The sequence below is a fragment of the Grammomys surdaster genome, unplaced genomic scaffold (genome assembly GCF_004785775.1).
Source record: "Grammomys surdaster isolate TR1022 unplaced genomic scaffold, NIH_TR_1.0 67, whole genome shotgun sequence".
Lineage (NCBI taxonomy): Eukaryota > Metazoa > Chordata > Mammalia > Rodentia > Muridae > Grammomys > Grammomys surdaster.
This window is the reverse complement of record NW_021604569.1, coordinates 21953350-21979888: the sequence shown is the minus strand read 5'-3', so window position 1 is coordinate 21979888 and position 26539 is coordinate 21953350. Positions and strand designations below refer to the sequence as shown.

General features: G+C 54.0%; 1 protein-coding gene across 6 annotated transcripts in view; it reads right to left on the bottom strand.

The window, feature by feature from the left end:
- The window catches only part of Camk2b (calcium/calmodulin dependent protein kinase II beta), a 90091-nt gene that overhangs the window by 9239 nt on the left and 54313 nt on the right, over positions 1–26539 (bottom strand). For 2 of the 6 annotated variants that reach the window (XM_028778026.1, XM_028778008.1), the window contains exons 4-17: positions 22122–22176; positions 18891–18956; positions 13749–13821; positions 11176–11278; positions 11019–11102; positions 10431–10525; positions 10189–10311; positions 9804–9887; positions 8956–8998; positions 7917–7991; positions 3713–3750; positions 3481–3552; positions 2063–2107; positions 669–717 (exon numbers count right to left, since the gene is read on the bottom strand). In XM_028778026.1, the coding sequence (XP_028633859.1) occupies positions 669–717; positions 2063–2107; positions 3481–3552; positions 3713–3750; positions 7917–7991; positions 8956–8998; positions 9804–9887; positions 10189–10311; positions 10431–10525; positions 11019–11102; positions 11176–11278; positions 13749–13821; positions 18891–18956; positions 22122–22176 (1005 nt within the window). Of the gene's footprint in view, positions 1–668; positions 718–2062; positions 2108–3480; positions 3553–3712; positions 3754–7916; positions 7992–8955; positions 8999–9803; positions 9888–10188; positions 10312–10430; positions 10526–10793; positions 10827–11018; positions 11103–11175; positions 11279–13748; positions 13822–18890; positions 18957–22121; positions 22177–26539 lie in introns of all 6 variants that reach the window. The other 4 variants (XM_028778016.1, XM_028778043.1, XM_028778036.1 and 1 more) reach the window with 3 other exon arrangements.

Here is a 26539-nt window from a genome sequence, read left to right as displayed (position 1 = left end):
GGGAGTGTACTCTCCTAAGTTCAAGGACCAGTGTCCTGTGCTAATTTCCACTCTGGAGTGGGGAGGAATCTTAGAGACAGCATTGTAGCTGGGGAGGAGCAAATGGGTAAAGCTCTGGATCTAGGGGCCATTCTAGGGAAAGCTTAGGGCTCCAGAGACAGCTTGAAGCTGTCAGCCCTCGTCCCAGAGAGGCAGAGAAAGTGGGAGAGGCTAGGAGGCCCCACTCACTGATAGCAAGCTGTCATCTGTGAACACACACACATCACTGGCAGGGCTCAGGGTGTGGTACCGAAGTCCACCTTAGGAGGGAGCTCCTGAGTCATCAAGGGAAACAACATCGGTCAGCCATCTGGCCACTCAAGCTGGACAGAACCAACGCTGAGGAACTTTAAGAGAAGAACGGCATTCTGATCTGATTTCACCCAGTACTTCATACCCTGTGAGAACCCAGTTCCTGGCTCCCAGAATGGAGAACAGTGACTCTTCATATGTGTGCTACACCTGAGATACCCCAGCCATGATGGCCTGAACATTCTTTGACTCACACCAGACAGGCCCTGATATCAGGCCCTGGAGTACTGGAGCACTAGTCTGCACAGCAGGCCCAGAGATGCTACAGAAGGCCCACCCACTACCAACATGCCCAGGCAAGGCATCTCTGAAGGTACCTTTGGCATCTTCATCCTCTATGGTTGTGTTGGTGCTATCGGAAGATTCCTGAGGAGACAGAGGAGACAGGGGTCAAGATGGACCAAGCACAGGTGGGACACCTCTAATGGTGAATCTGGCCTGGGTTCCAGGTGGGATCAGAGCCTGGCTACTCCTGAGGATTTTAGGAGACAGACCCTCTCAGAAGAAAATCCTCAGGGTGCAGGAAACTGGGGAAAATGCTCTAACTCTGTATGTCCTCAGGAGGGCTCCTATCCCTGCAGGCCACCACGTCTCCAACAGCAAGAGCCTCAGTGTCACCTTCCCTCAGAGACTCAGAGACACACAGCCAACTACAAGAGAGCAGGCCTCTTGAAATCCCAAGATGGAAAAACAAGGGACTTGACTAACTTTTAGTGGTGGAAGGCCCTGAAACTTGGGAGTGGGCAGACATGGTTAGCAGCTTTTAGGTGAGGGATTCCTTCCCCCGGAAGAGATGATACCTCAGATGCCACTGCCCCCCCCCCCCCCAGGCCTGGAACTTCAGCAAGGCCCAGCCTCTACCACTTGAAAGTGGTAGAGGAGCCCAATGCCAACATGTCCCCAGAACATCAAAGAAACCTCATGGGTCCTTGGTATGGACAGACTGAATCTGGGTCTGGACCAACACTGAGGGCCTTCAGATGCAAGGTCAGGCCTTACCCCGGTCCAGAAGGTTCCTCAGAGGGAGTATTACCTCACCTGACATGAGGGACCCAAGGGTACCAGCCACTGAGGTAGGAGGAAATCCGACATTTGGCACTTAGCACTGTGGGCATATATAGCTGCCCTTGGTCCTTGGCATGGAGAAGGGCCAGGTGCAGGTTCTAGCCAAACGAAGTTGGGGAACCACCACATCACCTTGTGAGATCATTAGGGAGCCAGGCCTGGTACAAGTCTGCCCTACCAGCCCAGCATACTTGCTGTATTGTAAAGGGTTCCAACACTTGCCTGTTTCTCCCACCTCACAGCACGCCAGCCCCTCCCGGCCCCAGGTGATGATGCCGATGTGATGGGGGAGCGGATGGCAGAGCAGAGAGGAGCAGGAAGCACTGGGGCCACACCAGGGGGTGCAGGTGGAGGGAGCAGAGGCTCCTGGGAAGCAGGCCGGCCCCAAGGTCTGCAGCAGAAGGCCCTTGCAAAGCCTGCTGTGAGCCAGCCACATGGTGACTGGTGAACTCCCTTCAAGCGAGTCACTGTGTCCTGCCGTGGCCTCAGGCAGGCAGGCTTATGGGCTCTGCCCTACCTTTAGGGTCACTACACATCTGCTCTCTATCATAGGCACAAAAGCTTCTCCCAGGTCACCGTCCACACCCTCCTCCTGGGCCCATACCTCCTGCCCAAGGAAAGCGTGAGGAGTGAGGTGTGGCAGTACCTTAATCCCGTCCACTGGGTTATGGATAACGGTGGTTTGAGGCTCCTATAGAGGGCGGCAGACAGAGGAAGGAAAGAGAGAGGGAGAGTGAGAAAGAAGGAAGCAGAGAGTGGGGAGCCAGGGAGCCAGAGGAGTGGGCAGCCACCGTGGTCTGCCAGAGAGAGTGTAGAGGAGAGGGACAGGGATGGAGGCAGGAGGCGGTCAGCAGGATGGCCTGGTAGGGATGGAGGCAGCGGTGGTCAGCGATGGCCCTGGGTGAGTGTAGAGTAGGCCCGACAGATGTAGCTGGCAGATCTGCCCAGGCCAGAGGCCAGGAAATATGGAGCTCGCGGGGCCTGAGAGAAACTGTAGGTGTGTGTGGGTTCTGCTTCTAGGAGTTCTCCCCACCTCCTGCTCCAGCGTGGGAGTGGGCACAGGATTGGAGATGTTGTAGGGGTTAGGGTGGCATATGGGATGGACTGGGTCAAGGTGGGGCTGGCTGTGAGGCCGGTGTGAGCCACCCCGGGCACCAGGTGAGCTGACGCCCGGCACCCTCCCGCCATAACCCTACTGCTCTGAGCAGCTCTCCGACTCTAGCCAGGATGGATCTCTTCGGTGCTCGCAGATTTGGCAAAGGTTTCCTATGGGGAACACTTGCATAAGGCCTGTGGGGGATACCAAACATGCTACCAGCAACCTCCTAAGACCCACAGTTCAGAAGGCAGATGCCTGAGACTACAACTCCACATCCCTGGGAAGACCAGCTGTGAGGTTCACCTGTACAAAAGTCACCCAGGGCAAGGGGGCCAGAGATGGCCCAGTACCTTCTCAAGGAACAAGGAAGAATATAGTGGGGGTATCACCGGCACCCTTAGCCCTCCTCAGCAGGGGTTCCCCAAGCTTCCCTCTCTGTAATCCACAGACCAACATGGTATATGGCACTGACAGAAGTAGTCACAGGTGGGCAAGCCCACTGTGCCTTCAACCACACCCCTCCCCATTACACCACCATGGCCTTGCTGCTCCCCAGTAAACTCAGGATGCGCTACTCCAGGGTACAATATGTGAAGAGCCCAGCCTGGGCCCCTCTGAGCTGGGTTGGCCAGCTGTACAAGGCGAGGTCCTTGCAGAGGAGAGGAATCCACAGCAGGCTGCTGGCCTCCCTCAGTGGCATCCAGACTGCTTCTCACTAGAGCTTCTTAAGGTAAGGTTGTCCAGACATCATCAAACTGGGAAGTCATATCTCTCTCCAGAATCTGGGCTCCTGGGGGTCCCAGGGAAAGGCACCCAAGCAGTTTTACATCTGGATGCTCTGGGGTACCCTGACAGTGACCTCCTCTTGGCATTCAACCCCCCCAGTTCCATCCTGTCTCCATGTGGGACTGGTTTGGTCAGAGACCACTCTGACAGTGTGATGAGGCAGGGGCGTGGCTCAGTACCAGGGCAGCAGGAGGGAGGGATCCTTTGGGGCTGGTGATGGCCGAGCTGTTTTTGGTGCTGTTTGTCTGGGGCTGTGGAGAGAGTGAGAAAGAGTTGTTAGGAAGAAAGGATACCCTCCCTGCTCAAGCATCTGTTGGGCCGTGGTGAAGCTAGAACCTTGGGGTCAGCGGCAGAGCCGCAGGTTCTAGTCTCTGCCCCTGTATCCCACAAAGGGCTTGGCTGATGCCTCACCTTGACTCCATCTGCTTTCTTGTTGAGTAAACTCTTGGCTGCTGCATTGGGGAGGAAGGAGGGATCGTAAGTTCTTAGGGCCAAAGGTCACTGTTGCTCCCACCTCTCCCCCACCCCTTCCCTTACTTCAAGAGTAAAGTCCCCTGGGACCTGAGGTCCAATAACCTGAGGCCACAGGCAGGTGTGGCCTTGGCACCTGGCCCTTGGAGCAGCAGAACCTCCAGTGTTGCTGAGCCAAGCTACCCTGGAAGCCTCACCTAGGACCACCCTGCCCCCCAGCATCTTTCGTGGTTCAGGAGCTCCCTGCAAGGCACTTAGGAGCCTCCTTGTTCTGTGCCTATGACTCCTGAAAGGCAGGCAGGATGATCTCCCTCTGCCCCCATTTCCCAGGACGGCGCCAGGTCAGGATTGGTAGGCCTCAGGATGCAAAGGGAAAGACATGCTCAACCTGGCCCTGCCCCCTGCACTCCTGTGTTCCCGCTAGGATGGTGAGCCAAAGCTGGCTGTCACACCAAAGAGCCCAGCCCCCACCCCTTCACCTTCTGCACCAACAACCTTCTGCACCAGGGCTACACCGCTTGGCCTCCCTGTCCTCCCCGTGAATGGCCCTAGCAGCCCTTGCCATGGGACTACTTCTTGGTGGCCGTGACAGGGGCCAACACCAACCTCTTTGCCCATGATCCCTGGCAGACACCTGGGCCCAGAAAATGGAACCCTTGGTTCCAACACTCCCCTCGGAGATCAGGACGGTCCTGCCTTTGCCCCGCCCTTCATCCTCAGAACTTGCTCCCGCTAGAGCAGAACTTAGAGATTTAATTACAGAATTAAAACAATAAAAAATAGAGACCGAGAGAGAGAAAGTCAGCTTACCTTACAGAAAAGGAAAGGTGAGGAGAGGAGGGAGTGAGGAAGGAAAAGAGGAAGAGAGAGAAAACAAGATTTGTGTTGGTTCAGAAAGGCCCCACACGGGGCAGCAAAGCCAGCCTGTCCCCAAGAAGAGCCAAGTGGCCATTTGGCCAACAGCAGGTTAGAGGCAGTCATGGCTGGCATAGCACTGGGAGCATGGTACACAGTCCCTTGTCCCCAAAGCCCTTACCCACATGTCCCATACAGCTGGACACTGGCTGACCATCTGACCTCAGGCTCTCTTGCCTACTAGCAGGGAACCTACAGCAGGCATGGGGACTTGGGGACAGCCTATTTAGTCCTGGGGCTGTAACATAGTCAAACATGGTCTTGTCATGGCAGCAATACCACTGCTCAGAAATGTAAACTTGTAGGTCACATTCTTCTTGAGTAAGAGCTCTGAAGGGTTCTGTGTGCCCACAGCTCTGAGGGCAGTTTTTTTCAGAGCCCAGACCTGGGTCTCACTGCTGCCTGCTGACTACCTCCCTCCCTAGCCAGATGACACAATTTGAGCCTCCTATCACCACCAGGCTCTGTATGCTGGGACATCGGGACATGGTGACCTGAAGCCACATACCGCCTTGGAACCTGCAGGGCTCTTGGAGTACCACTGTGGTGGGCACTGGTTCCTGACAGCCTTCTCTCATCATGGTTTTGGTGCTTGTCTCAAAAATTCTATCACAAGCAGGACTCTTTGACGTAAAGCTGCCCTTCACATGTCATCTGCAGGCTTGGGGCTCCCTAGACCTTCAATCCCAGGGTAGCCCAAAGGGCTGCTCCTAGGGCTACAAATGTTGACTTCCCATTTCTCTACAGAGTGGACTTTGAAATGCCTCTGATATCTGGCTAGACCCACCCTAGAGTTGCCTGGCGTAGCCCTCTCCCTTGTCCATGGGTAGCTCTTCTCCACCTTCCCACATGGCTCATCCTTAGAGACACCTGCACTGCAGCAGCATGGCCTTCCTTGGCATGAGTACTTGGCATGAGCCTGACACCTGCTGTCTACCGACACTTGGGCCTGACAAAGCTGGGTCCCTCCCTGAAGCCCAAGGAAGTAGGACTGTCCTGTCTTGAGGATACTTGTTATGGCTTTCTGGGCAGCAGGGGAAAAGGAACATTTCTAGAAGGTGGCAATTTCAACAAATTCAACAGGCCATTTGCAGAAGGCAGGCTTGATCCTACCCTCAGCAGACCATACAGCCAACCCAGCATGTCCCCTGTTGGATTCTGCGTTAACCTAGTGAAGGCCAATATTGGTCTGAGATTCAGTAGTGGTGTTTCGGCATCTCTCAGACATCCTTGCAGGGTTAGGCCTGCGGAGATCCCAGGACTGCCTCTGATTTTAAAAGTGTTCCACTAAGTCAAGTCTATGAAAACCACAGTTCCAAGCTATGTTACTGGAGATGGTATCTGTGGGAAGAGGACAGGGTTTATTTGGGGTGAATACGCTACTACCAAGCGTGCTACACCACACTTGGCTCGGGCCTAGAGAACCCAGGCAAACATCAGTGTCCTCATTCCTGTTCCTCTTACTGGTGGCCCACATGTGCACTAGCCATGGCACATGGGTGCATGGCCCAGCCTCCTTGATTACATGGGCTCAGGTCATATGCTTCCTGAAGGCTGTCTTTCTCTGGCTCTCATGTCTGCCCTGGATTAACTACAGTTCCCTGCAGCCAGGAGCCTGTGTACTCCACCTGCATAGGAGGAGGCACTTCTGTGGTGTCTCAAGTCAAAAGGATTTAGAAGGTGCAGCCGGAGCCAAAAGTGGACTAAACAACCATGAGATTCCAGATACCTAGAGTTGGGGCTTTTCAGTCTTGTGCTCCCAACTCAGGAGGGCATTTTCCACTTCCAAGCCTCAGGCCAAGCAATTACCTCCACCCCACAGCCAGCCTGACAGTCACAAGGCACCTTATGGCACATCTGCTCAATGGGGGAGGGGTGGTGAAAGCGAAAATGCAACGCGCTCTACAGCAAGGGTCTTCCTGCCATCAGGGTGCTCTGCCACACTGGAGTGCGGACAGCATCACGGAGAAGAAAGACCCCCAACATGTGCCCTTAGGGTGTAGTTGGCTGTGCCAACCTAGGAGTAGACGGGACCTTCAGCTCTGCCTTGCCCTCTGTCTAGTCACTATGGACAGCCATGCTGAGCTCTGTGGACATGCACGGACCTTCCTCCAGGACAGAGTGACCCTCAGCACCTGGGGCAGAGCCATGACATGCAGGTGGCCTCATGCAAGGTCACCCTCGCTCACTTGCAGGCAGGCGAGCATTGCAGCAGAAGTCCTGGGTGGAGCACGGCTCAGAGGTGACCTGTCTCACACCACTGTCCCCTGGCAATAGGGCCGCCCTGGCAGCCATTATCTTCATCTTTTTTTTTTTTTTAAATAAACCTAGCCCCTCATGGGCTTCACAAGGCTATATAGTACGGACTTGGGAGCATCCACACTGGGCCCCTGTGGGCAGAACAGGCCTAGGGAGACCTAAGCATCCCCCAGGAGAAGAATCCTCTAGCAGGCAGAGCATTGCTGTGGCCCTGCTGGTTTTGTGCGGGCAGCAGAAAAGGCTGGACCACATCATGCCCTATCCTCAGCTGACACTCAAGGCTAGAGGAGAAACCAAAGCTTGGCTCAGTGGCGGCTCCAACCTTGTGCTAGCTAGCACTCAGTTTGGATGGCAGCTATGGAGCCCATGATGAGGGCTCTGGGTCCCTTAGCCCTCAGAGGGTCCCACACCATCAAAGGAATAGATTGACAGATGCTATCTCCTCCCCTAGGGAGTTTGGGACCAAGTAAGAGTGGTCTTCAGAAAGAACCCTTCAGTTCCAGACACTAATAGAACCCCACTTTCACTCTGGGGAACTCTTTAGCACAGACCACCAGACCCTTGGGCCCTACAGCTCCTTGGGAGAACATCCCTATGTCCCAAATCCTGATACAAGGGCTCCCCTTCCAGGACTGAGACCCTCCAGCAGCAGGCTTAGTGGTTTCCTGTGAGATCAGAGTCACTCTAAATTGGGTATCCAGACTTCCAGAGGCCAGGACCTAGGGTCTCAGGCAAATGCGTCTGGGGTGTGATGTGACCTCTCTTACAGACAATGAGACAAGATTGAGGGGCAGCCTTATTGCCCAGGGTGGGGCTTCTGCTGGGATGTGACAGGAGCAGAGCTCCCAGGGGGCTGCCAGCCTCTGGGGAGGCTCTGGGGGCCTGGCCAGTGGCTGCGTGCAGCAGGGGGGCTGCATGCCAACAGGAGGGATGGGCAGGAGCGGGTGGACACTGGGCAAGACACATCTACCTTGTTCCACCAGCCCCATGGTGGTGCCGGAGGCCGCGGTGGACATTGTGGCTGGAGCGGTGGTCTGTCTGCCCACTGTTAGCACCGGGTTAGAGACGAGGGAGGGGGAGGGGGCGGACACAGACGTGGGGAAGGGCGAGGTGAGGAAAGAGAAGAGACAAAGGAAGCAGAAGAAGATTAGAGTTAAAGTTTAGGTGGGGGATGGCTCCAGAATCCCTTTCTCAGGAGAGAGTGAAACAAGATTGGGCCGATAGACACTGAAAAGCAATTGCCTCCTTTCTCCTTAGAACACCCCGGTGGGGCTTCTTGTGCCCTGTGGGGCATGCGGGGCACACAGCAGACAGGACAGTCCCATTAGTGTTGGTGTGACTGTGTGCCCATTCCCGGCAGTACAGCTTCACAGCAAAGTAACAGGAGGCAGGGTGCCAGATGCAGACAGACAAGGAGAGACGACCATGAACGCTCGCACATAGTGTCAGACGACGAAGAAGCCACAGACATAGCTGTCCGGGCACTGGGGCCAACACTGTCCCCCCATGTGGACCCCATGGGTCTCTAACAGACCCTTGAGACTTCGTTCTCCCATCACCCACCCGAACAACTGGGGCAGGCGTCCCATCCAGACCTTACAAGTCACCCCGTACGCAGACCTCAATCTCACCCACCCCCACTTCAGCTGTCTCCCACACACAACACGGTGCTTAGAGTACTGAGGACAAGGAGGCCACAGGGCTGCCCAACAGACGCTTGGACGGATACAGGTGGTGGGCCAGGTGTTGGCAGCACAGACACTGGGGTGTCAAGTGAGGGACACAGACCCAACGACACGGAGGAGGCAGGACTGGGGTGTAGCAGACCTCAGTAGCTACCCAATGAGAAAAGCCAAAAGGCCTTCTGGGCAGAGGATCTTAGGAGTGAGGGCAGAAGCTGGGCCCCCACCAGCCTGGAGGAAAGGGGCTGAGAGCCGGTGGAGGAGGGGGCTTTCTGTAGAACGAGGGTGGCACTCAAACACTGTCTTCCCTGGAGAATAATGTCTCACCTGAGAAATTCCGTGTGGCCAGCATAGTAGTGAGGATGGCTCCCTAAGGAGAAACAGAGCCAGGGCCACCATGTTAGTGTCTGCTCGTCCCCAGCTTACAAGCTCCGCCTCCCAGAGAAGTCAGAGCTCCAGGGCTGCTAGTAGTTGCACTGAGGCAAGTCACACACCCATAGCAAAAGCTCACATTACCCACAAAGCACAGCCTCAAGACTCCTGAGAAGTGGCCATGGCCAGGAAGGCCTGCCACCATGATAGCTAAGCATAGCGGTTCTTAACCTTCCTAAATGCTGCAACACCTTAATACAGTTGTGGTGACCCTTGGCCATAAAGTTGTCTCGTTACTACTTCATAACTGTAATTTTGCTACCGTTATGTTATGAATGACACACAGGACACCTGATATGTGACCCACAAAGGGGTCTCCACCCGCAAGTTGAGAGCCACTCCAACAGGCCCAGGGCAGTCAGGGCTGTCCTCGGGGCTTCGGGGAAAGTCAGGGAAGCAATGGTTCCCAGGCCTAATCCTGTCCTTGACTGGCCAGCAACTATCAGGGTCAGCCCTGTCCGCCTGCCTCCCTAACCTGCTGGGCCCACTGGGACCCTTCTGCTCTGCCCTTTACCAAAGCTGCTCTGGGCCAGTACTCCTTCAGCCCCCAGGATGCTGATGCTGTGCTCTGCCAAGCTCAACCCTCTGAGCTGTGCCAGCATCTGGAATCCTCTGATCTGGACTTGTAAACAGGCATGGATTTGGTGGTTTCTCCTGCTTCCTCTTCTGCAGGTCCCACTGACACCCCTAATTCCAGCATGGGGTCCCCCAGGACGCAGGGATAGGGACCGAGTCCTGCTTACCTTGAGCTTCCTCCTTGCATTGAACTTCTTCAGACATTCCACAGTCTCCTGCCTGTGCATCATCGAGGCCACCGTGGAGCGTTGCTGTCGGGAGAAGGGAAGGTCACAGGGCAGTGAGGCTCTTTAGAAGTATCAGCCTTGTCCCCAGAGGGGAAAACCAAGGAGGCTTAGGAAAGAGGTTCAGGGCGGTGGCACTCTAGCCACGATGACAATGAGAGATCACTTGTTCCCACCTGCTGTCACCAACTTATTTCCAAGTTCAAGTCTAGTCCCTCACAGACCAGGGGAGTGGTCAGACACAAGGAACATATGCCCAGGGCCATCTTGAGGGCCTTGGATATACCCACCAGGAACTGATCCCCAAAGGTCGTCAAGGATGACTTACGCAGACCCATGGGTGCTTCAGGGCCTCATGGGCCGTGATGCGCTTGGCAGGGTTGATGGTCAACATCTGGTTGATGAGGTTTTTGGCTTCAGGAGTAACGGTGTCCCACTCAGGGGATGGGAACTACAGAAGGAAGTGGGGCACAGGGCAAGGCTGAAGCCCCTCCCCGGGGCAGAGCACATGGAGAGGAGGGGAGACCCAGGGTGTGGCAGTCCCCACCCTCCACACCGGCGCCCACTCACATCATAGGCCCCAGCCTTGATCTGCTGGTACAGCTTGTGCTGGTCCTCATCCCAGAAAGGTGGGTAGCCCACCAGCAGGATATACAGGATCACCCCTGTGGATGGGGAGGTGAGCAGCATAGCCCTGGGGGGCACCAGGGTCAGTCCTCAGTGTCCCTCCGTGCCCCTCTGCCATGGGGAGGATGGCACAAACAGCCGCTTATCCCGGCTCCATCTCCACCCTACGTCACTAGGGAGCCTGGCCAGCCTCCTCTGCTATATCCCCACCAGAAAGAGAAGAGCCCACCTAAGGAGCCACCTTGCCCTGTGGTCTGACAGCCCCTGGTCCCTGTATCCTGGTGTCCACTTGCTCTGGGCACAGACCTATAATGAGCACAGGCAGACAAACATAATGGCCTGGGGCACATTGGTAAATGTAGTCACGGTGTGAGAGCCCTGCTAAGGCAGCCCAAAGGCAGGTATGGCACACAGACTTGGCTCAGGGCAGGGTAAGCCAGCCACCTGCACACTGCAGGGCAGAGGGAGCAATCCCAGAAACACTACCACACACACCATGCTACCCAGCTACCTCTCACACACAGGTCTTACCACATGCCCAGATGTCCACGGGTTTGCCATATGCTTCCTTCCGAAGGACCTCAGGAGACAGGTAGCCTGGCGTTCCCGCAAATCCTATCAAAGGGGTAGGGACCATGAAGGGCCATGAGGAGCTGCCAGTACCCTCTGCCCGCCCCCTGACACTCACCAAACCATGCCTGCTGGTCTCCCTGAACCTCGATGGCCAGGCCGAAGTCTGCCAGTTTCACTGCGGCCCCTTTGCATTTGCTGGCCAGAAGCAGGTTCTCAGGCTACAGGGAGAGAGCCGTCAGGGCACAGCGTTCACACCACAAGCAGTTGTGAGGGACGGGGGACAAAACAGAGATGGCAGCAGTTTGCTGGACAGGGAGGCACAGTGTGCCTCCCAACATGGAAGTCCTAGACCTATAGCTCCATTCTTCTCTGGGGTCAAGGATGGCAAGCCCCAGTCATTCAAAGGGAAGTTGGCTCTCAGTTTGAACTTGGATACCCTGCTTCCTAAAATGAGAACAAAATCTCCGCCCACCCTCACAGACAACACAACAGTTACAGCGCAGGGATGCAGGGTTGCCCCACCAGTAGATCCCCAGTCTTGCCCCTCTCCTTTCTGACATGGTGGAAAGTTCAGGGGCTTGGGCAGTGGCTTCACAGGACATGGAGGAACACCCAAGTCCCACCCAGCTCCAGTCAGCACTACTACACAGGACAGAAAGGAGCCACGGGCTGCTTGGTCGTCTGCATCCACAGTGGGAAAAGCAGACTCCTGGAAAATCATTTCAAGTTTCAGCTGGAGGGACATTTGTTTTGTCCTGAAGAAGTGACCATAGAGGTTGTTGTCTCTGGGTTGTTAAGGGCCTGAGAGGCCCCTCTGCTATTGCTTCCCCTGGCCTTTCTTTCTAACCTCCAACCACAGTAGCCTGTCCTGGCAGCTCCCAAGGACCAGGTCTCTGAGCAGCACTCAGCAGGCAGTTCCTGGCTTCTGACCACCAGGGGGCTCTTCAGCCCTTGAATCCCCTTGGTGAGTTCGTAGGTACCCTCTTCATTCCACAGAGGCAACATCATTCCTGGGATCACTCTGTAGCCAAACCACATACTGCCACATGGCCTGCTTTTATTATCCATCTCAGAGACTTTACATGGTGACTCCTGGAACCAAAGTATGCCTGCCCACCTACACAGGAAGATGTGGGCTTCCTGAATTGGGTGCTCAGGACCCATGGCAGACTGGAACTTCACAAGGGCTCTAGCTGTAGTGTGAAGTAAGCAAGACCAAGGCTACAGCTCACCTAGAAGCCCCTCCCCTCTGGTGACAGGCAGGGGTCACACTCAGCCTTGCCCATCTTCATTTTGCCATGGCAGGGGCCCCAGGCTCTCTGCTTCCACATTGAAAATGTGTCAATCAAATGAGAGCTCTAGAAGGGTCAAGGCAAGAAAATCTGGGACCTTGGAGGAGGCAGCAGTCGGGCCAGAGGCGGAGCTGCACTCTGGCTCCTTCACAACCACCACCAGAGACATGCTAGCTGCACGTGCTCTCTCCTGCCTTGTCTTGACTGTGAAGCATCAACCTAGCACTGTGTCATCTGTGAGTCTGCCTCATCAAGATGGTGGGATTTCCTCCAGGAAAGGAGGGACAATCTCAATCGCCCAGACCCGGAGACGTGAGGGAACACATACTCATACGCTTTAGCCTCAACACTAACCTCTGCGAGCGTAGTGCCCGCACCTCATATAATCAGTGACATATACCCCCCTTGTCTCAGGGACCTTGAGCATGGCTGACCCAGATAAGACAGAGCAGGATGCTCAAGGAAGTGAGGACACATGAAGAGATGCAGGAGACATCCTGAGCCTACTCCGTGTGACACCCTCCCTAGAACAGCCGCAAACACTGGCTCTTGGCCTATGGCCTAAGAAAGGAGTGCCCACCCCAGTTTGCACTGAGGCTCAGGGGAAGTTCTGCCTTAAAGACATTCAGGCCAGAACTGGAATCTACAGGGTCCCCAAACAGGTGGATTCAGAAAGAGGCTGAGCCATGCCTTGGAAAAGGATTACAGGGAAGAAGGGGGTGGGGGTAGGGGTCTTTAGAGAGCTCAGAGTCAATTGATTTCTTCTCATAAGGCAGGGTCTCATGTAGACTTGGCTGCCCTCAAACCTGCTATGTACCCTAGGCTAACCTTGACCTCCTGAGCCTCTTACCTCAATCTCCTAGGCACTGGGATTAAAGGAATGAGCCATTGCATTGAGCTACAGATTTTCTTTTGAACAGACCCTGGAGCCCATAGTCTAGATGTGGGCATCACAGAATCAGAAAGAGAGCTCTGAGAGGAATTGGCCAAGCCAGTCCACTCCTGCCCCTGCCCCGAGTTACCCATGTCCCCAGCCTCGAGAGCTCCATCTTGGTAGGGGAATGGAAAGTGAGAATCTGAGTATACCTCTGTTAACCAGATGGTCCTAGAAGTGATAGAGGCACTGGGTTGTAAGTGTGCAGCTACATGTCACATGTGTGCACACCCATGCATGCACACACCCAGCTATTTATATACGCATGCACTCATGCCTCTAAGTACACACATATGAACATGACCCTGCCCAGACCTGGAAACACATGCGTTCACACTCCTTTGTGCAACTATATAGTATGCACACACCTTCCACACCCCTCCTCCCTCGAACGCCACACCTCCTCTTACACAGTTTGTAGGTGAGGATGACAACCTGTCACAGAGCAGAGAAGAAACTCACCTTGAGGTCTCTGTGGACGACCCCCATTTGGTGACAATGGAGAACAGCCTCCAGGATCTGCTGGATGCAGTGACTATAGCAAACAGCAGGCAAGTTAGTTGAGTGGTCCTGGGGTGGCCAGGGAGGGGAGCAGCAACAGGAGGCATGGGGAAGGTAGGAGTGCTGTGGGGTACTGGGGTTCAATCCCCAGCCTGGGGGGAGCAAGGAAGATGAGGGGAATCATGGCGGAAGAAGATGTTGGCCACAAGGGAGTCCTTCCTCAGCCCTGAGGTCAGCTGTTCTAGTCCTTGCTCTGCCTCCCCTGCTGGGCCCAAGACAGGAAAGGGTGGGGCAGGTAGAAGCATGGGTGCCAGGCAATGTGGATAAGCCTGCCTGTTTTGGAGTGGCAACATTGCAAAACTGATGCTTCTTCATTTCAGTAGGTATGGTGCCTTGGTGTCCATCAGCCCAGCCTTATCTACAAGAAGACATCTATTGGGGCTGGTGCCTCGCTAGCCGGGAACAGCTTGAGCACTGGAGTCTTCTCTGTTCCAGCTGTCTCTTAGTTAATGACATCTATCAGTGGTAGATTCAGTCCTTTCCCATCCTTCTACACATCAGGCTAGGCTCAAGGCCACCAGCCCCATGGATGCAGAGGCCCTATAGCTTGTGCTCAACTCCCTGCTGCCCCAGTAGTCTGTGGAGCTAGGCACAAGTCTCATGGGGCCTCACCCTAGGAACAGTGGTGTGACCAAAGGTTGGCTTCCCTGGGATATGGAAACCACCCTTCTCAAACAGCACCCCCACCCCCAAGTCTGGCTATACGTGGACATGACCAGCACGGCACTACGAATTATATTCAAGTTTTCTCCCCACGAAGCTCACCCTTGACTTCTGATGGCTATGAACCTGAGGTTTGTGAGTTCTGAAAGAACCATGTCCAATGTGTGGGAGACGACCTTCCAGAATGCTATCACCTCTCCCCTGTATGGGGGCATTGAGACCTCTTCTTCCAAGCCTTCTCCCAGGGTCCACCTTGGTCCCTCTCCTGTGTCTGCTGCTTTTTAAAGGGGCCATGACACCATAAGGAACCGCCATTTCTTGTGACATTCTATTCTGCCTGGCACCAGAGTCAAGCACTTGTCACTCGGGATGATGCCCAGTCCCATGCAGGAGGTTAGGGGCAAGATCTGTAGGACCGGGCACAGAATGTCTCACCCAAGTAAGCAGAACTCAGTCTTCCCACAGGCCAAACACACATACACTGGAACCAATGGGGGCACAGCTGGAAGTTCAAAATACTTTCCTCAGCCCTGCCAAGTGCAAAGGGCCTCTGCTGAGTTGTCTGCTGGCCTATGAGCCTCTCAGACTATATGAAGTGGAGATCTGGGTCCTGTGGCCCTATTGAGAGAAAACGAGAGCCACAGCCTATGGATCTCCAGCCATGTCTGTGGTCTGCACAGCCCTGCTTGGCTGCCCTCCCTTCTGTCTGGGATGTTCTTCCAAAGGATTGATTTATGTGCAACCATGGTCACCGGGAAGTGCCTACACCGCTAGCATGGGCCAGCCTGCTCCACCACTGCAGGGAATGCTGAGGGACAGAGTCGGCACCTTCCTCAGTGAGCTTCCTCAAGCTCAGTCTTCAGAGAGACCATTTAAAGTCCAGTCAAGGCTCTAGGCCAGGCCCTGAGGGCTTACCCTCTATGACAACATCATCGCATGTGTATAGCACTGCACACTGTCCTATCCTCCTGTCCTCCAGGCGCCCCTCCTGGTGCTGCTGGGCCCCCAGAAAAGCCTCTTTTGGTGCTCAGAGGTCTAGCCCATGCTGCTGGTCTAATGATCTTCCCTTTCTGGTGTAGGGCAGTTCCCACGAAGGTGGAGGCTTCTCATATCTGTCACAGCCACCCTGAGAGGGTCACTACAGAATAAGCTGGTCGGAAAGCCAAGGCTCTCCAGGAGAACATGGCACCAAGCTGTGGGAGGGAAAGTGACAGTAGGGACCTGTGGCAGGCTAGGGCACTCACCCAGCCAGAGAATGGCGACCCAGGGAACTCTCTTTAGGGACTTTACTGCATGCTGCTCTGGCCCACGCTACCTCCATCACCAGGCAGCAATACTTTCTTTCTTTTTTTTTTTTTTTAAAGATGTATTTATTTATTTTATTATGAGTACACTGTAGCTGTCTTCAGACACACCAGAAGAGGGCATCCAATCTCTTTATGGATGGTTGTGAGCCACCATGTGGTTGCTGGGATTTGAACTCAGGACCTCTGGAAGAGCAGTCTGTGCTCTTAACCGCTGAGCCATCTCTCCAGCCCCGCAGCAATACTTTCTTATTGTCTTAGTTTGGAAGTCACTCTGTGGCCTGAATTCACCGTCAAGCAGCATTGGCTAGGTTCTGGACATGGTTCTCAGCCTGGGCCCTAGTCAGCATCACAGGAGCTGGGACTACCGGTGCATGCTGCTGTGCCCAGCTTCTAGGACATGCAAGAATAAGTTTCAGTGCTCTGAAGTTTGTTTTCCTTGTTTTGTAAAAGGACTTGGTCACCTCTGAATTTCCCCCACAAACTCCAAAATAAAAGCTCTGTGTCTCTCTAAAGGAATCTCCAGCTACCTTGGATAGAAATGGGTTCAGAAAAGACCCTCTTGTCTGCCTTCCTGCTCTGAGCATCAGGAATCTGCCAGATGGTGTCAGCCCATCTCCCTGGTGCTTTCTCTCAACCTGAGCACACATTTTACTGCAGCCAGTGTTGGGATCCACCCTGAGGTAGGTCAATGGCTGTGGGGTAGCAACCCACAAGAACAACCTAATCAGACTTCTCATTAGGTACCAAAGTCTAAGGCAGAAGCATAAAGGTCCAGCCAACAGATCACAGGGACTGGAGTCCCAACTGTGTGTTCTCCCTCCTCAGTGTGGGGAACAGCCCCATTGAGAAAGAGCCCTGGGCTACAGAATAATCTTCCTTAGGTACTGGGGCTGTCATACGAGTGGGGTGTGGCCTTTTCATGGGGATTCCTTGTGCACTCCCCCTGATTCTCAGGACTCAGGCTGCCCACCCTTCCTCACAGTCTGAGCACTAAGCATGCACCTCCCTTGGATTCCTAAATACCTGAGAGACAATGCCAATGTCTTCTTGGCCAAGGATAGGTCCAGGAAACCTTAAATACTTGTGACACTCTGTACATAGGGTTTCCCTGGCAAGCAGCGGGGACTCCCGTCCTCTGAGATGTTCATGGAGGTACCTAGCAAGGACACAGAGCACTTTCCTCTCTCAGCCTACAGGTTCCCATGACCCGAAGAGTCTAAGAATGTGGGAACTCAAGGCCACTCTCTGTCTTGAGCCCTCCTGGACCCAACAGGTCTTGGACAGGGTTGTCTCTCCTATTTCTCTCCAGAAATGGAATCTGGAGGGTTTTGATACAGGTCAGGCACGTCAGAGCCACCAGAGGGCGCTGTGTACCTTTCAGAGATAGGCTGAGGCTGGAGCCATTGTGTGACCCTGGATGAATACCAGGACTGTATTCTTGAGGTGAGTTCTGACCCCAATGCTGGAAGCAGCTCCCTGGGTTGTAGAACAAAGCTTACAGGGAACCCCACACCACATGGGGTTATATTAATAGAGGAGGGCCAAGGGCTGGAAGACTTTGATAAGGAGGGAAGGAATACCAGACCAACCTCCCTACCCCATACAGGTTACTTGGAAGGGGCATGGCTTCCCAGCTTAGTGCCCCACATATTTCCGACCTATCATTTTAGGTTAGGGAAAGGGGCACCCGTTCTCTTTCTGCTTCTCTTATAAGTGGAATATAAAGAAAAATTTTATTTTCCTCCAGTCCACAGGACAGACCTTTTTAAAGATGTTTTGCAAAAAATAATGTTTTTTTCTAGGGAAGCCTTTGAAAGGACTCAGTGTCCTTGGTTTCCTGAGTCTGAGGATTGGGGTCACAGGCTTGTCCCACCCTGTCCTTCTCTGTGGCTTGGCCTCTGCTGCCTGGCTCCATGGGGAAGACCTAAGAGGCCACAGTGAGCCAGGATGTCCACGGATTCTCACAGAGACTTGGGGCCTGCAGGGAGAAGCAAGACTTCCTGCTAGTGCAGAACCGAGTCACATAAAGCTCACCTAAATAATATTCGTTTTCTCAATTACAGATATAATGCATATTCATTAAAGAAAGCTTTAAAATAGACAAGATAGAAAAAATTTTTTTTCAAGATAGAAAATTTAAAACGGACCCCTGTATCCACCCCCCACCCCCTGCCTTTAAATGCACATCTATCTCTGTGGCCAGGCAGTGGTAGACAGGGCCCACAAGCAGGGAGTGAGCGTCCACAGCTATCCCTGAGGTAACACCCAGTCAGGATAGCACCTGACATGGGCCCCAGGAGCCCTTCCAGAGACAGACCCATCCTTGCCTCACCTGACACCCTTCAGTCTGGTCCCCAGCAGCTACACCATACACAGGCCTCTCCGGGCCATCTTCCTTCATTGCCCTGGCAAAGACTGGCCCGGAGAGAAAGACTATCCAAACATTCATGAAGAATTTAGGCCTGGATGGAATCCAAGCGCCTCCACTCACCCTCACACCAGAGACCCGTGGATCTGGGGTTCAGTCCTCTGACTGGCATCCTGGCTGGGAGGACAAACAGCCCCTTGGCCCTGAACTAAGGTTTCACATCACCCTGGCCTCTTCCATTGCCCTGGAGTGAGGTGGGCACGCGGTCAGGAGCTTTTTGTGAAGAACCAGCAGTAGCGTTTCTAGCAGCAGTCAGTACAATGTTGTGCTCAGGCCGGGCTGGGCCCAAGGTGGCTCTGGGAGGACACTATGGATGGGGATTGGTTCATGGCCTGTCTTTCTTAGAACATCGCATTGTGTGCTTATCCGTGAGAAGCTAAAGGACTGTGGATGGGATGTCCAAGAGAAAAGCAGAGTGACACCAAGGTTTCTCTCCTTTACCATCCCAAGAAGAGAGCTTCTCTATGTGTAGGCCGGGTGGCTCCCCACTAGGCCCAGACCACTGTGCTGACACTGTTAATCAGCTGACCTCTGAGGGGCCATGGAAATGGCAGGGACACACAGGACAAACGTGGGTTACAGAAGGGGGAGGCATGGCGTTAAATGAGGTTAGGAAAGGGGAGCACGGCGTGAAGCTCCACCCACCTGGCGTCAGCCTCGCTGTAGTACTCTCTTGCCACGATGTCCTCAAAGAGCTCCCCACCAGTGACCCTATGAGGAAAGCACACAGTCATGGATCCTGGAGATCCTCCTCACCCTGATACCCCATCACTGTCACCACCATTACCTATAACCACCACCACCACTATGACCACTGTCACACTATCACTGCCACTGCTGCCACCACAGTCATTGCCATCACCACCACCATTACCTCTACAGTCATTGCCATCACCACCACCATGACCTCTACAGTCATTGCCATCACCACCGCCATGACCACCACAGTCAGCGCCGTCACCATGACCACCCCAGTCAGCACCATGACCGTCACCATGACCACCCCAGTCAGCGCCATGACCATCACCATGACCACCCCAGTCAGCGCCATGACCGTCACCATGACCACCACAGTCAGTGCCATCACCATCACCATGACCACCACAGTCAGTGCCATCACCATGACCACCCCAGTCAGCGCCATGACCATCACCATGACCACCCCAGTCAGCGCCATGACCGTCACCATGACCACCACAGTCAGTGCCATCACCGTCACCCTGACCACCACAGTCAGCGCCATCACCATGACCACCCCAGTCAGCGCCATGACCATCACCATGACAACCCCAGTCAGCGCCATCACCGTCACCATGACCACCCCAGTCAGCACCATCACTGTCACCATGACCACCATCATCACTGCCATCATTGCTAACACCTTATCATCACCACTGCCACCAATGCTACTGTAACCCGCACCATTGTCATTGCTGCTACCATCTCACCACCATGACTACCATCACCGTCACCATACCATCATCACCATCACCTCCATCCTCCCCCCCCCCCCCCAGGGACAACTTATCAAGGGCATACTTGTTCACCCCTGGTGGCATTGAATGCTTCTTTCTTCACACTTGTACCCTGAGAAAACTGAGTTTCTAAGTGGGCTCCCCAGAGCAGGCAGCACACAGGTTTGAGCCAGGACCTCCTAGGATTACACAGCTTTCTGACCCTTAATCCTCAGTCTGAGAATATCTGGCTTTCCCTAGTCAATGCCCCGCTGTCTTGTGCCAGATGTGAGGATCACACAGTGGATTTAGTGCCTGGATCTGGCCTCCATGGTGGGCTGAGGTCTTGAAAGACTTAAATGCCTGTCCCCATGAGACCATAGACAACATAGGTAGTGTACTCTGCCTACACTCTCCTGTCCTTTGTCTCTGTCTCCACCCATCAAATGCTTGTGGCAAAATGGAAACAGCAACACTGTGAATGTGTAGCTTGTATATATGCGGACCAGGAGAGTCAGATCCAGCAGTAGCCCAGGTAAGGGGCTGTTATCCCCAGTGCTATGTGATTGATAGCTTGAGTCTTGGCACAAAAGAAAATTCTTGAATCGAGCTTTGAAAACTCAAGTCTGGACAGAGAAAATGGCATAAGGCCCGTGTATTCTGCTGTAGAGCTGTAGTTTAAAGGATGCTCTCGGAGGTGCCAGATCTGTGCCAGGGCCAGGCTCCTCGAGTTACTGCATGTGTTCAGGCACTTGCATGTTGGTGTGTGGACATCAGGGTCATCACTTGGTCCAGAGTCATGGGGCAGGGAGCTGGGCCTCTACTGAGCGGGCTGATGTGGGGGATATGGGGTCACTGTTGGGAGCCCTGCTCTGTAACTTCCATGCTTAGGCCTGGTGTGTACCAGTCACCTCCCAAAACCTCCAGAGCTCCCAACTCACAGGCCTTGAGGCCTGCTGGAGTGCTACCAAACCACCTCAGAACCTGCAACCCTGGAAGCTCCAGAGGTATGGGAGGGTATTTTGGCCTTCTGTCCAGACCACCTCCTCAGACTCTCCCTGCAGCTGTCTGCCTGGCATGTGTTGGGAGGTCTGAGAAGTAAATGTGTCACACAAACACATATACACATCCATCCCTCCCCCATTCACTCTCTTCTCGCGAAACAAGTGCAGCCATCTACTGGCCATCAGGTGCCCTGGGCATGGCCATCTTCAGCCCACAGGCCCCTGTTTGTGGAGAAGACAAGGCAGTGAAAGACTCTGGGGCACACAGGGGGAAAGTGAGCCTGCCCCACCTCAGGCCATGGGACTGAGGTCTCGGCACAGATTCAGTCAGACTGCAGCCTGTTATGTAGCTGAAAATTCTAGGCAGGGTCTTGTGGGTCACACAGAGGTAGCCAAGAAATAAACAAAGTCCATGCATGGGCAGCCTAGCTCTTCACCAGAAGATGCTCCAAGGCAGAGAATGCTAAGGCCCGCATGTCCAACGGCCTGGACATCTGTCAGGCCGTTTGAGGGAGAAAGAGCTGAGAGGGAGCCCTAGGAAGGCTCCTCATGCTCCCATGCAGCCTGTTGCTCAAGGGCAGCCAGAGGGCATGAGGTAACCATAGTAACAGTACTAGAGCTGAGCTTCCCTGGCTGTGCAGTCTGGAGGCCACCAGGACAGGCCAAAGCCCCTGGGCCCCCAGGCAGCCCAGGGTCCTGAAGCAGCCCTGATTCACAGACAGCTAAATATAGAGCGGTGCTTAGCAGGGGCTGTCAAGATCGAGGGAGATGAAATCATCGCTTCTAAATCCGGCAGGAAGTGAGAGGCGGAGTTGGCCCCGAACGCCTTCTCACTCAGCTACTGCACACACACTCATGCAAACACACTCACATGTGTGCACGCGCCCGCGCGCGCGTGCACACACACACACACAGAGGCCTGTATCCCCAACACACACCCAGTCACACTTATAAAACAGACATGCATGTACACTCCCGGACTCTACACACAGCCTCTCTGCTTACTCTAAGCTCAGGCACTGTCACACATACGGTCATACATCCTTCTACCCACACTTATCAACACGCATGCTTATGCCAGCTAGCTGTGCCCCCAACCCAGCAAGGCAGGCCTCAGGAGGGAGGAAGGTGAATGGGCACTGGCTGTTCTCCATGGTCTTCCCTCCACTGCCCCAACTGACCAGCTTTCTGCCTGGAAGACACCCTCAACGTGTCAGACTCAGACTGTGGGTAAAAACCAGTGCATAGCCAAATCAGTGATGGCTAGGCTGGGTATGGGTGGGAACGAGGTAACCTCCTACAGAGGTGCACTCAAGGAGTGCCCTGATGCAGGGACAGGATGTTCCTCAATCTGAGGAGGCTATGTGTGTCCATGCTGGGAGTGAAAGTAGATGAGGGTCCTTGGATCTGGCACTTACAGATCGAAGACCAGGTAATGGAATCCCTCTTCAGAGATGCTGTCATGGAGGCGTACTGCAGGGACAGAGAAGTCATGAGGAGCAGAAGGTAGCCCAGGATATTCCCTCCTACCCACCTCCACCCTATCAGGGCCCACATAGCACCAGTGCTGCAAGCCTGGGGGAGGGAACTCCTCTCTGTGGCCCACAGGGTCTCCTCCAAGCTAAGGAGGCTGGCTGGGGCCGGGGGAAGATATGAGCTAGCTTGAGTTACTGCATGCTGAGCCTGAGGGAGCACCGCTGAGCCTGGGGGAGCATCACAGAGCCCTAGGGGAGCACCGCTGAGCCTGGGGGAGCACCACAGAGCCTGAGGAAGCACCACTGAGCCTGGGGGAGCACCACAGAGCCCTGAGGGAGTACCACGGAGCCCTGAGGGATCATCATGCAGTTCTAGGCAGCACCTCACTCTCCTACTGGCCCCTTTCTGCACGCCTATTTCCCTTACCAAGGAGAAACAACACAAAGGCTCACTGCTGAACCCCTAACAGGGGCCATGTCGTCGTGGGAGAGGTTTCTGCAGGAAACAAACCTATTTTCCATTCTGGACTGTCCTCAGCAGGACAGGGCCTCCACTCAGAAGGATTACCAGGTATGGCGTCTTTCAGAGACTTCTGACTCCTTTTTGCCAGCGGGATCTAACAGTCTCCCTCTCTCTGGCCTATCCATACCAGTTGCTGAACTTGTTTTCAGTGTCTGCCTGGGCTAGGCTGGGGCTGATGGGCTCTGAGGAAGGAGGAACCCACAGGCTGATGGCGGTGGTGTGAGGGAGCTGCACTCTGCACCGAGCAGTAAGGATTTTCTACGAATGAGTCACTCTGAGCCCTGATCTCCCACAGGCAGATCCTGCCCTTTGCTAGAACAGCAGTGCAGGACAGGGCTGCTCTGCGCCCCTTGTGTGTGCATTAGCTCACCAACCACCCCTGAAGGCTGCAGAAAAGGGAGCTGCAGCAGGGAGGCTGAGGAACCAGCTGAGGGCACACAGCCCACAAAGGGTGAGGCGAGGCTGTGTCAGGGGGCTGGGGTCTGGCTCCAGAGAGTGCACTGTACCAGCCCTGGCCCTGGCGCTCCTGGGATCTTAAGTTCTTGCTGTCTTCCACCACCTTAGACTGGGCCACGAGGCTGGAGGGTGAAGAGCAGCCACCTTCTCCCTGGTCCCACAGGACTCCAGGACCTCAGGCAGAAACAGCCCACACAATTCCTGCTCCTGGCACCCTCCCCTCTGTCCTAGTTTTCTAGCTGGCTGCTAGCACCCTCCCTCCTGGCACTCGTCTTCCCAGGCACCCTCCTGATAGTATCCTTATGCCTAGGAACTCCAATCTGTCCTACGCCCCCACTTGGTTCCAGACACCTTAACCCCATAATGCATTTCACCTCATGAATACCTTTAGCACACCAGGCCCTGGGCCCTCCATAGAGCTAGGAAACAGAAGGACATCCGTTGTGGCCACCAAAGTAGCAGTGTGAATTGGGAGGGGCCAATTACCTGAGGAGGGACCCTCCTTACCTGAGCCCAGTCTGCCGCTCTGTAAAATGGAAGAATCCCCTGTATGTAGGGTGCCATGAATTGTGTTCCTATGTGAAGCAGTGAGTGCTCCCTGAGCCACAGCCCTGTGTCTGTCACTGTTGTCACTGCAGTATAATAAACACCAGATGACTGAGGTGTTTCCTGAAGCCCATGCCAGTGGCCTAGAAGCAGCCACTAGGAATGCAGGACCTTACATTTCTCCCCTACTTCCTGGCTCTAAGCTCAGTAGCATAGCTTCCCTGACCTTACCCAACCCATCCGCTGAGACTCACATCCTGGTTATCTCTCTGGGCTATCAGAGCCCCTTAGTGAGGACAAATCTGTTCTACTTGGCCCCCTAGACTCTCTACTTCTACCTGGGCCTCCACTCTGTCCAGGCTGACCTGTGTCTTCTTAAGTCAAGATGAGTCCCTGGTGCCTGCTGGAACCCTCCTTCTAGGACCTGCCAACAAAATCCCTGAGGCTGAGCCAGAGTGCATTCTTCTGACTCCTTCCTCCTGGGGGTCCTATCAGGGTGGCCTGTCTGAGATGGCTCAGCTTCCTCACCTCTGGGGCATGCCACTGAGCAGAGAAGGGTTCCAGCAGTTCCGGGGGACCTTCTTCCATCTATTTCTGAAGGCAGTGCTCCAAGGAGACCTAGCTTGGAGTTACCCCATTGCCCCCTAGGGTCTCCAGGAAAGACTGCTGGGGGCTGCCTGTCCTCAGCCATCTACCTAGAGACCAAAAAGACTTGGCTCATCTTGACCAAAGAGGTGTGTCCCATCTCCTTTCTAAGACTCAGTTTCTTCCTGCAGAAGGAACTACAGGGCTCTGTTTATATGGAATTAAGGTTGTAGGCATGTTGGCACCATTTTTAAAACAAGTGCTTATTTTAATGGTTTCAAATAAACCTTAACCAGCACATTAGACCTGTGAGTTCACAGAGAAGGCTAAGGAAAACATGACAGAATTGTGACAAAATCTATTTAAGGACACAAAGTAAATGGCACTTTGTGGGCTGGTATATAGAGGTGGTAACCTCTGTATAAGGTGGATAGGTTCACCATAGCTTCTTGCCAGGCCAGCCAGGAGGGTCTGGGTCAGGTGGCCAGCAGCAAACCTCACCCAGAGTCAACCTACTCAGGGGAGAGGAATGGCTGTGTCCCTCTTGTTCTGCTGTGGGACTTCCTGCTACTGGGGACCCCTTTTCCTTTTGCTCAGCAAGTCTCAAGGGCTCAGACTCCCAAGCCAAGCTAGGGTTGTAGCTTCTGAGGGCAAACAAGTTTGGAACACCCAGACATTCGAAGATTTGAGGGGTCCTTCTGCTTCAGGTCAAGCATGTGATATCAATAGCGGGCTAGCTCTCAGAAGTCCTGGCTGGAGCAAGCAACCTAAGGCAACCTGGGAGTACCTCTCCTAGCACAAAAAAGGCAGGGATTTATAAACGTGTGCTGATGAATCCTGGAGTCTCCCTGGGGATGCTGCTGCGCTCAGGGACACATCCAGGTGAGGCATACACTGTCTGTGCTTAAGGAGAAGTATCGCACAGATACGAATTTGAAGGTCACAACCTAGTCTGGAAGCCTCTTCACCTGGAGGTCCTGTCTTGGGTGTCACAGGGTCCAAGATCACATAGGTTCTTCTGTTCATTCACCTTCTTCCAGACAACCCTGAGGAATGAGTTGGCCCTCTTCCCAAGAGGGGCATCTAAGCAAATGTTCTTGCTGCTGCAAGTGACCCAAATCAGATCACCCCTCTCTCCCTTTCCACAGCACTGCAAAGGTCAGACCACATGGAAGGGTGCTGCACCTACTCAGCCCTCTTTCACTCTGAAGGAGACTGGGCTGCCCTAGAACAAACACTTGACCAAGCCCTGTCTAGATGCTAGGGATCTGGCATCTGGGAGTTGAGGGATTGATTTTATTGCTGGTCCTGGATAAGGCCATGAGCCTCACTCACAATGAGATAGCTCAGCAGGTAGGAACCCTCAGGTGCTCATCATGATGGCTGCAAAACGCATCCTAAACCCTATGGTGCATTTCCTCCATGGGAGCTGATTTGCCCTGGCTGTGGGCTTCAAATAAAGTATGCATGACAGGTACCATGCAAACTAGATCATCAGAAGGCACATGGTTCCTCAAAGAGTTAAACAGGGTTCACATGTTTAACAAGCTGCCCCCAGAAGTATACTCAGCCTATTGAAGGCAGAGACTCAACCTGTGTACCCCATCAGAGCAACACCAGTCACAATGGCCAAGAAAGCAGCCCCAAGTGTCCACCAAGAGATGGATGGACAAACAAACAAAATATCATTCAGTCTTCAAAAGGAAGAAATTCTAGTTGCTGTGGTGATGCATGCCTTTAATTCCAGCACTTGGGAAGCAGAGGCAGATCTCTGAGTTCAAGGCCAACCTGGTCTAGAAATAGAGTTCTGTAGGTTACATAGAGAAACCCCATCTCAAGAAGAAGAAAGCAGAAGAAAGGAGAAAGAAGGAAGAAGGTGTTGGAGAAGGGGAAGAAGAGGAGGGAGAAGGAAGAAGAAAAAGGAGGAGGAGAAAGAAGAAGAAGAAAAGGAGGAGGAGGAGGAAGAGGAAGAGGAAGAGGAAGATGAAAGCGACCCCATAATGAAAAAAGTCAGTCATGGAAGGACGGACCATGTGTAGCTCTATTTCTATGAGGCTTTGGGATTGGTCAGTCACAGACACGGAAGCAAAATGTTGGGTCCAGAGACAGGGGGAGGAGAATGGGGAGTCGTTTAGTGAGGGTAGAGGGATGGGAAAGAGGAAAATGGTTTGGCCATAGACAGTCAGCCCACTGCACTGTAGATGTAGTCAACGTCATAGAACTGTGCGTCTACACGGGGACACTGTCATGT